Source organism: Nicotiana attenuata, unplaced genomic scaffold (assembly GCF_001879085.1).
Source record: "Nicotiana attenuata strain UT unplaced genomic scaffold, NIATTr2, whole genome shotgun sequence".
In the NCBI taxonomy this organism is placed as follows: Eukaryota; Viridiplantae; Streptophyta; class Magnoliopsida; order Solanales; family Solanaceae; genus Nicotiana; species Nicotiana attenuata.
The window spans coordinates 149356-160023 of NW_017671372.1; the positions used below are offsets into that span (position 1 = coordinate 149356).

General features: G+C 41.3%; 1 protein-coding gene across 1 annotated transcript in view; it reads left to right on the top strand.

Annotated features, from left to right (window-relative positions):
- LOC109207860 (MACPF domain-containing protein NSL1) overlaps positions 1 to 2045 on the top strand; it is a 6573-nt gene extending 4528 nt beyond the window's left edge. Inside the window, exons 6-7 of the mRNA XM_019370860.1 lie at positions 718 to 884; positions 1131 to 2045. Coding sequence (XP_019226405.1) covers positions 718 to 884; positions 1131 to 1820 — 857 coding nt within the window. The 3' untranslated portion in view covers positions 1821 to 2045. The remainder of the gene's footprint in view (positions 1 to 717; positions 885 to 1130) is intronic.
- Positions 2046 to 10668: the final 8623 nt, after the last annotated feature.

The following is a 10668-nucleotide window of genomic DNA, read 5'->3' on the forward strand; positions in this document are numbered from 1 at the left end:
ATATATATTAAGGGTAAATGAGCCTCAAGGAACCCTAATTTTCTTTAAGAGACAAACTATTGAATATTGTAGTGAAAAACAAAACAAACTATTGAATGATGGAATTTAAACGGAATCGGATAGATATTGAGGATTCATATATGATATAACTAACACCAGCTAGTTTGATATTAAGTTATAGGTATTGCTATCATGTTGTATTTCATTATTATAAGAATGCATTGGAATATGAATAGGCTGTGTGTGTTAGTTTATTGAATAGTAGAAGCGTCATTGAATTGATAGGAACAGAAAATCTGATGAGGAGTGCCTCATGTTCCAGACTACTAACAAATTTACACACATGCACTCTTTTATCGAAAATGGGTCAAGCATTTTAGGGAATGTGTTAAATAGAATGATTATTCTGATGTATGCATCTCAATTTCCGCCACCAGCTTCTGCTGAATGATCTGGGTTATGAATTCTACCACTTTGTTGCTTGACCTTTGCACGGGAGCAGAGCAGTGATTATTACACTCCTATTCGGTGAAGCCTTCCCGCAGTTTAAACGTATACGACTTCTATAAAAGAATATCTTCCTTGTATGTTTTAGGATGAGCAGTCGAATGTTTTCATGTCGTCAATTGATTTTTTTTTTCTCTTCAGTTTCTTGCATTTAGAGCTACATGACTAAAAACTGCTTCATATCTCTGATAGCAAAGTTCTCTCATGCAGATAAACCGCCAATCGAGGAACTTGAACAATTTTTGGAATTTCAGTTACCTCGGCAGTGGGCTCCAGCATATAGTGATCTTCCTCTTGGTCATCGTCACAGGAAACAATCCTCTCCATCTTTGCAGTTTACTTTGTTGGGTCCAAGGCTATACGTTAACACTATAAAGGTAAATCTTCATGTGTTAGAATAAGAACATCAAGAATTTTTTTTTTTATCGGATTTTGAAGAGCAACATTTTGAAGTTTTGGTGTTTATCAGCAGAGAGACCTAGTTATAGTAAGAAATTTACCTTTTCTCCCATCACTTGAAAGGGATAAGAAAAATGCAGCAGGAGCAGTTCTTTTTCAGTGCCTTTTAAATGTGCATAGGCTGCAGCTGGGTAATTTTTCTTTCTTCTTGCTAATATTTGCAGGTAGACTCTGGAAACAGGCCGGTAACTGGAATTCGGTTATACTTGGAAGGTAAAAGGAGTGATCACCTGGCTATCCATCTTCAACATTTATCAGCACTTCCTCAAAGTATCCAACTAACAGATGATCTTAGCTATGAGCCTGTCGATGAGCCAGTTGAACGAGGATATTTTGAACCAGTCAAGTGGAGCATATTTTCACACATTTGCACTGCTCCTGTTGAATACCGTGGAACACGAATAGATGACTCTGCTTCTATTGTGACCAAGGCCTGGTTTGAGGTGAAGGTTATTGGAATGAAAAAGGTCCTCTTCCTGAGGTTAGGATTCTCGATGGTCGCCTCAGCAAAGATCCGTCGGTCAGAGTGGGAGGGGCCCGCAAGCACATGTCGAAAATCAGGTTTGATGTCAATGCTGATCAGCACTCCTTTCAGTACGAAACTAAATCAACCACAGAAGCCAGCTAAGGTGGACCTGAACTCCGCAGTTTATTCTGGCGGTCCACCTTCACCGGCAAGGGCGCCAAAGATGTCGCACTTTGTCGATACAACAGAAATGGTAAGAGGCCCTGAGGAGTCACCTGGCTACTGGGTGGTAACTGGTGCAAAGCTATGTGTAGAAGATAGTAGGATAAGAATGAAAGTGAAGTACTCGCTCTTAACCATACTGACAGAAGACTCATTGTTGATATAAGTTGATTGAGATATTGCAAAGTCATGCTTTATCTATCTTCCTCCATAGGACATTGTGTATATTTCTTCATCTGATATTTGGTCAAATATGTAAAATGTATTAGCAAAGGTCAAATTGGCCTATTAAAGGTTTGAGTGTGTAAAGAAACTTCAAACTTTTGCTGAAAGAAATGAACACATTTTTTGGATGTACATGTAACGTTAGCAAATGCACTTAGTTATTTCATTTCTCCCTCTGGGAGTATAATTTTTTTTTCACATACTACATATTTCGTGCTTGACAATGTTAAAAACGTTTAGTAGTTGCTAGACAACAAGAGAACATCGTATGATATTTAGCAGAGGTTGGAATTGTCCCAGTGCATAGTATTCTTTTCAATTCCATGTATCCGTGCACGATAAATTGCACAAATGATCATATAACTATGATTTTTTTCACTAAAGTCATATATTTTTGTTTTCTCATACAAAAAATCATAAAACTTTTACTAAATCACACAAATATCAGAAAAACACAACTTTTCGATAATATTTTCTTATTTTATGTTTTTTATTTTATATTTTATGTCTAATAAATAATAATCCAGTTAAAATAGGAATGACCCAACCCGACCTGATCCAATGCCCGTATATATAAATTAAAATAATACTAAAGTGAATTCTCCAAAATACCATACTTCTATCTTTTATTTTTCTTTTCAAGGTTTTCATTCAAATTAATAGCATTATTATTGCAAGAGCTCTCTAATTATCTATATTTCTTTTTTGTCATAATCTCATGCATTCCTTCCAAACTAAGTTTTTTGTTTTGTTTTTGGGAGGGGGGAGGGGGTGATTCATTTTTAGTATTATTTTAATTTATATATACATGGGTATTGAATCGTGCCGGATTGAGTCATTCTCATTTTAAGGGAAAAAATATAAAATTAAATAGTGGGTCGAAACTGATTCATTAGCTAGTCAAAAATTATATATATTATCGGCTATTATTTTTGCGGCTAAAAATATATTTTTCTTATTGGGTTATTTTTTATTAGACGGAAAAATATAACAATATGAAATAAGAAAATACTACCGGAAAGTTGTATTTTTCGGTCAATAATTTTTGTGTGAGTTGGTGAAAGTATGATTTTGTGTGAGAAAATATAGTTATATGCTTTGGTGAAAAAAAATCATAATTATATAATAATTTGTGAAATTAACCACGAATATCATATCAAATAAGAGTATGACTTTTATATACTGTCAATATAAAAGAATTTTCAACTATTAGTCATCGGATTACCTAAAAGAAAGGATAAATTACAACCAGGTACTGCTCATAAGTCATAATAAGTTGAATTTGTAACTTGAAAAAAAACCTGCTACAACATATTGAATAATATTGATGGTGTTGTTTACCTCGAAAATACAAGTAACAATTAAACTTGTTTATGGTTTTAAAGATACGTGATTTAATTCAATACTAATTAATAACCGAGAAGTCTAACGTATAAATGAAAGAAATAAGTTGAATCAGACCAATGTTTAAGCAAGTCTCGACCTCGAACTATAGTGGCCTCGGGGTTGGTCAGCAAGAACAGCGAAGTAAAAATTCTGGACATGTTTTAACCTGGGAACAAAAATTCTGGACAAGAACAAGTGTGAAAATAAGGTGTGTTATCTGAATCAGCACTGAAACAACCACTATAATAAATTCAAGAGACAATTCCGATGAGTAAAGAGCAAGAAAGTAAGAGAGTATATTCTTTTGCCAATGATTAATGATGGATACAAATGATTGGGGTCCCCTTTATAAAATAGGGGAACCCTAAATAAGGTACATTTCTATTTACAGTAAAGAATCTCATTGGGACAGCTGTCTAACCGCCTAGTACGGATTAGTACTAACTCGTACAAATCTATTCCGGAATTTACGTCATGGTCTTGGCGGCGTGGCATCAATCTTGCTCATTTTGTTATAAACCCATAACGACATTATCTCAGGGTTGGTCATACTGGGCTCCGACGTTCCTAGAACACTTAAATCTTCAAGCCTCATATTCTGCCTTCGAGCTCGAGCTCGGTCTATATTGAACTTGTTCTCGATGCGACCTCTCGAGCCTACAAAACCGAAGGCATATGACTTTACCGTATACAGATAGTCCCCGCGTTTCTTAGAATAAGGTGATAAGAAACGATTTGAACCTCGATTTTTCAGAGTCCTTGACGATGACGTCATTCCCGTGACGTAGGCGCTCGAAGTGACTGAAACGTCCCGTCGGTTCACTTTCCCAAGACATTAAATGTTTCTCCAGTGGTGGTCGGCCACTAGCACCGAACCGTCGTCATTTGTCTATAAATACAAGGTTTAATTTTGGAAAAAACTTTACTTCAATCTTGAAACCACCTTCAAACTTCTTCTATAACTCCTTCTCTTCTCCTCTTTTCTCTCATTACTCGTTGCTTCTGCTCCTTTTAGCGTTAGAAAACACCAAGCTCCGCCTATCTCTACTTCTTCTAACTCGAAACAATGGCGAAAACCTCAAAGACAGTTCCTCAAAAGGAGAAAGCTTCCTCCTTTTCTTCCCGGCCGGCCGGTGATAAAGCGCTATCCTTTCACGAGATCATTCCCAGACCTTGCATTATAAAGAAAGACTTCAGAGTCGAGAATCCCCCTACTATTCCGATCGATGCGAGCACGTATCGAGATATGTTTGTTTGATAACGGAGAAGCACATGAAAGCCATGAAGAAAAAGAGTGGTTGGGGGGACGAGGTCGTGGTACAGATTCTCGACCTCGATGAGAGCATTACCTCTCATGTGGAGGGGTTTCTAAGTGTTTACACTTACCTCTTCACACTGGGTCCCCTCGATCCGGTTGTGATCGACTTCTGTAAAATATACCAAGTCAACCTTGGCCAGATTCACCCCTCTTTTTGGCGTATAGTGAAGATGCTCCGTTTCTTCTCTGGCAAGGCCGAGGGGCTAGAGTTCACCCTCAATCACCTCATCACATTGTACTGGCCTCGTATATTCCGAGGACTGATCAAGCTTCAACGCCGATCGAGCAAGGCCTTCTTCGCTAGTAATGACGACGATAAGGATAGGGGCTGGATGAGCCGGTTCGTGCGAGTGAGGACCTCGGACATCATCCCCGAGAGTAAAATGTCGTTCCCGGAGAAATGGAACCCCGATTGTAAGTGAAGTCCTTTCCTCAGTGTCTTCTTATAGTCTGTTTCTGCATTGTGCGACGCCTTTACCCTTTTTGCAGTGGTTGCTTGGATGCCCTACGCGATCTACGACCTTGAAGATTGGGTTCAGAAATTGGCCGCCACCTCTTCGTATGATGAGCACAAATGGCGTGACTTGTCGAAAGGCAAATGGGAGGCCAAACACCACGGTAAGTCCTTCTCCCAAACTTTTGACGTTTTCCCCTTTGCCGTATACGGCGCCTTACTCATGCTTGTTCTTTATCCAGCAGGTATTGGAGATGCCTCTGAAATAAGGCCGGCCATTTGGGGAAGAGACTGAGTCCCTGGTTCCAAAATCGGGGAAAGACAACAAGAGAAAAAGGGCTTCGAAACTCGAAGACCCCCAGGATAAGAGAGCCCCTGCTCGATGGCAAAGGAGGAAACTCATTCAGGTGGACTTGGACTCAATCTACCAAAACGAAGAAGAAGAGGATGAGGGCGAAGAGTCAGCGTTGGTGACCCGAACTAGGAAGCCAACTGAGGGCGTCAAGTCTTTTGAACTAGAAACCCTGCATTGTGAAGAGGAAATTCCGAAGAAAAGTGCGGGTAAGGCCCCCGATTCTCCTGAGATCGAGATTATTCCCCCACCTTCAATGAGTACGCCGAAGGGGGCAAGTACCGAGAACCCCGAGGCTGAACAGAGCCCCGAGCGACCTGCTCGGGGCCATGACAATAGGTCACTCCCCTCCTCTACCAACTTATTCTGAGGAGGCAATAAAGGACGCTTAAGCTCTGCTAACGCCCGATCCGAGCAGGGTCATTAAAGAAGATCCTTTCCACGATTGCTTCATTGGATGCCGCCGACCTTAATGATGCATCTACCCTCTTTGAAGAGGCTCATCGTCTCTTCTCTCGGGTAAGCACTAACTCTTATTGTTACAATTTTTTCTTCTCCTTCTGCATTAACTACTATCTCTTTTTTCCGTGTAGACCAATACTAAGTTTAGAGCCGAGCTGAGCCATTGTGAAGCTGAGCTCAAGAGGTCCTCGGATGAAGGGAAGGCCCTGAGGCTCATTTGCAGCAAAAAGGAGGAGGAGCTCAAAGACTTACGAGCAGATTTGGCCAAAGCTCATCAAAATGAGGTTGAGCTAGACAAGCAAGTAACCCTCGTTTTGCAAGAGTATGGTCTAGTTGACCCAACTATGGAGGCTAACACTTCAGTGTATCAGCTACAACAAAAATTGGACATGATTGGTCAGCTTCGAGGGAAGGTCGATCAAGTTAAGGCCGACTGCAACCAGTGGAAGGAAAACATGGATCGGCTTGGTGGTGAGAAAGAGGCTGCCCTAGCCAACCTGCCCAAGAAGATCGATGAGCTCGAGGCCAAACTTGCCGCAACCGATGCTGAGGTTGCTAAGGCTAGGGCCGAGGTCGAGAGGACGAAGGCCACGGCTGACAAGACCATTGCTGTGTACCTAAAGGATGCCGAGGCTGCTCAAATGGAACTAAGGGAAGCCTCCAACCAGGAGAAACGGGTCAGTGATTTGGCCAAGTGACAATCTCGAAGGGAGACCCTCGAAGAGATCCATTCTCGAGGTTTCGACCTCACCGAGGAGATAGCCCAAGAAAAAGCACTCGCGGCCGATGCCAAGTTCCTCGTCTCCTCCTCCGACGATGACGATGATGAAGGCAGCTAGAGCGGGTCCGATGATGAAGCTGAGCCCGAAGGGGAAGCTGCTCCCGAGGGATAGACCAACCCTGGGCATAGATAGATTCCTTTCTTCTTGTATTGTTCATTTTTGTAAGACCCTTTATCGGTCCCTTGTATATATCTTTTTGAACATCTATAAAAGAAGAATTTCGATATTTCCTACCTTGTAAAATTCTCGCAATGACTTCATCCTCTTTAACTTGTGTTACAGATTTTATCTCAGATGTTTTCTTTGAAGCTGCCATGGTCGAGCTCAAATAAGTTCCAGCTTCTGGGCATAGACCTTTACGGGCTCATACCGGGTAATATTGAGTCCCCAAGCCATGATCAAACCATTATTTGTTTAGGTTTGGGATAATCGAATTCGAATTGAGTGAGAGGGAGGTCTCGAACTCTAATTGTATTGATCTTTTAGGCTTACAAAATCGGCCCTTAGGCTCTTTTTAGGTTGGCCCTTAGGTTCTTTAAGTTGGGCCAATTCGGCCTCTAGAGCGGCTATAATTTTTCCTTGTTTTCGGCTAAAAGACTTAGTGAAAATTTCTTTATGCCTTAGCACGTGTTTTTTGTACCCGTTGGGTTTTTCGAGAATTCAATCAATCGGAACCCCATTTGTAATCCGATTGTGTTAAGATAATTTGATACCTCTTGAGGCTTTTTCGAAGGCTGATATTATCGAAGCCTTTAAATTATTCAAGGGCTGATTTTATCGAAGCCCTTCTTTATTTGCTTTGCTGAGGGTAGCCTTATTTATCCGGTTTTTCAAAGGATTAGAAGGCCTTTAACTTATGGCGGAAGTCGGACGTCTTCGAGCCGCATTATTTCGGCCGTGGCCTTTTTATATGACCGTAGTCTTTAATATGGCCGTAGCCTTCGAGTGCATCTCTTAGACTTGTTTCTCGATAACCTTTCGAACTTGTCCGGAAGGTTAGTCCCCGAGTATGATGGACTTGGCCTTTGCGTCGGGGGATGCCTCTTTGAGGTCTTATAAATTTGAGTTTTAGGGATTCGAATATGTTGACTGTCGATGACAGTCCCCGAGTATTCGAGGTGTATTTGCATTTTGGCCCTTGAGCCGTTTCTCACAGAATTACAAGTATGAAGCTCGTATAATAGTAGACTTCTTTGAGACACAAAGTGTTTTGATATGGAAAGAATGCTTCTTTGAATAATTGATATATGCGTACATGTTTTGCCATCGTGGCTCATCTATTCTATATGGACACGGTTCGTCCAACCGTTTGGCCCATTACAAAGTTTTCCTATTGAGGCCCTTTTTGGCATGAAGTATTTTCCTTGAAAATATAACCTCCGAGGGTGATTCCCCCCAGTATTCGAGGTTGATTGAAAAGAAGCCTTGGATACTGTTGAATCCTTCTTAGGTAGCACATAGTTGTTACCTCATTAAAAACCTCGCAGGAAAAACCCATTTGGGATAAAACCCAATCTAAGGGAAAAAGAGTGTAAGGCGTGCTTTAAAACCTAGTCCTTCGTGTAGAAAGGTGCCCTCGGCATCCTCGATCGAACACCTGCAATAAGTTAGTTTTAAATTCAAATGGAGAAAAGGAGAAAATCATACCTTAGTAGTAATATCGTTTGAGTAGTGATACATTCCAATTGTTTGAAAATTGTTCGCCTTCCATCATGCCAAGTTTGTAAGATCCTTTACCGATAACTCCGATGACTCGGTACAGTCCTTCCCAATTCAGGCCTAGTTTCCCTTGGTTTGGATCTCGAGTATTGAGGGTGTCACGATTCAAAACCAACCCGGTCGTGATGGCGCATATCATGAAACTAGGCCAGCCAACACGATCCCAAAAAAAAATTGATATTTCATAATAAAGATGTTTTAAGCTATTAATTAATAAAATTTCACAGTATAAGTCTAAATAACAAGTGCGGAAAGAACAAAGGCCCGACATCGGGGTGTCACAAGTCACGAGCATCTACTAAGGACTGTCTTAATACAACTAAGACTATCACAGTCTGGAAATCACTAATATAGTCTAAGGAAGATAAGAGGGAGAAGAGCAAGGCTGCGATCGCCATGCAGCTACCTTGCCGACTCCGAATATCCGCGACGGATGAAAGATCAGCGCTCGCTATCACGTCTTGCAACTCCTAGATCTGCACACAAGGTGCAGGGAGTAATGTGAGTACTCCAAATCAGTAAGTAATAAAAGTAAATAAAGAATGAGCAGTAAGAAATACATAAATCCACGACATACCATCACAGTAAGTATAGTATGCTTTCAAAACAGTATATAAATCAAATCATCTCGTTAAAATCTAATTTCAGTAAAAATCCTTTGAAGATATTTTTCTAATAGTTTCAATAGATGTTCAATGACGCTTAGAGTAAAAATGATGAAAATCATAAATAGCCCCTCCGACAAAACATGTACTATAAACCGTCCCTCGGGCATATCATCTCTCAGAATCAGTCCCTCGGGCAACCTCATAATCGCTCGTAATCAGCCCCTCGGGCACAACATGAATCAAGAACAGCCCCTCGGGCAACATCATATCACTCATTCAGGGTACCCACGCTCACTAGGGGTGTACAGACTCCGGAGGGGCTCCTACAGCCCAAGCTCTATAACAAGCCATCTCGTGGCATAATAAATCAGGCCCTCAGCCTCTCATATATCATAAATCAGTACAACATGATGCGGCGCGTAGCCCGATCCCATAATATCCTCACAACACAGGCCCTCGGCCTCACTCACTCAGAAACCTCTCAAGCCACTCGGGAAATCAGTAAAATAGGGTGCTCAGCCCAAATATCATTTTATGCATCAAAACGGAGTAAATAAGACTGAGTTATGAAATCGGTAAAACATAGCATGACTGAGTACAGATCTTAAATCAAAAGCGTGAGAAATAGTAGTAAAAAGCCCTTAAGGATCCAACAGCTTGGCACGAGGCCCAAATATGGCCTTCAACCCAAAACATAGTAATACTTTCCAAAGCACATAAGTATCAAATAGTTTTCAGTCAAATACGCAACTTAATAGTTGCTACGGGACGGGCCAAGTCACAATCCCCAACGGTGCACGCCCTCATGTTCGTCATCTAGCATGTGCGTCACCTCAAAACAGTGAAACGATGTGAAATCCGGGATTTCATACCCTCAGGACAAGATTTACAATCATTACTTACCTCAAACCGAACAAAACTCTAACCCGCGATGCCCTTGCCTCTCGACTCGGCCTCCAAATGCTCCGAATCTAACCAAAATTAGTATATTATCATCAATATACACTAAAGAAATGAATTCCACACGAAAATAATCAAATTAGACCAAAAATCCCGAATTTGACTCAAAACCGGGCCCACGTCTTGGAATCCAACAAAAACCTTAAAACTAGAAACTCCTTTCACTCCCGAGTCTATACATACCAAAATCATCAAAATCGAACCTCAAATGGTCCCTCAAACCCTCAACCAAAATGCTCCAAAACTCAAGTCCTAACCCCTTCACTTCTCTCCAAATTCCCACTAAATTCCATGATTAAACAGTGAAAAAATCATCACAAACACAATTAATAAAGCCCAAGTAGCTTACCTCGTTGATACCCCTCGATTCCCTCTTGAAATCACTGCTTGGAGCTTCAAACTCGTCCAAAAATGGTGAAGAATGGGCAGAAATTCGCGAAGTGAGGCTTTTATAGTTTCTGCCCAGGAGACTTGCACCTGCGGTCCAATGAGCGCACCTGCGCTACCGCATCTGCGGTCAAACAAGCGCACCTGCGGATTCCACTTATCTGCAGACATTCCGCATCTGCGGCTCCCTCTCACATCTGCGACCTCGCACCTGCTGTCCCCAATCCGCAGGTGCAGAAATGATAGAAGCAGCAACTTTAGATACTCAAACCAAGTTCCAATCTTCCCGTTAGCCATCCGAATTTATCCTGAGGCCCTCGGGACCTCAACCAAAAGTACCAACAAGTCATATACCACTATT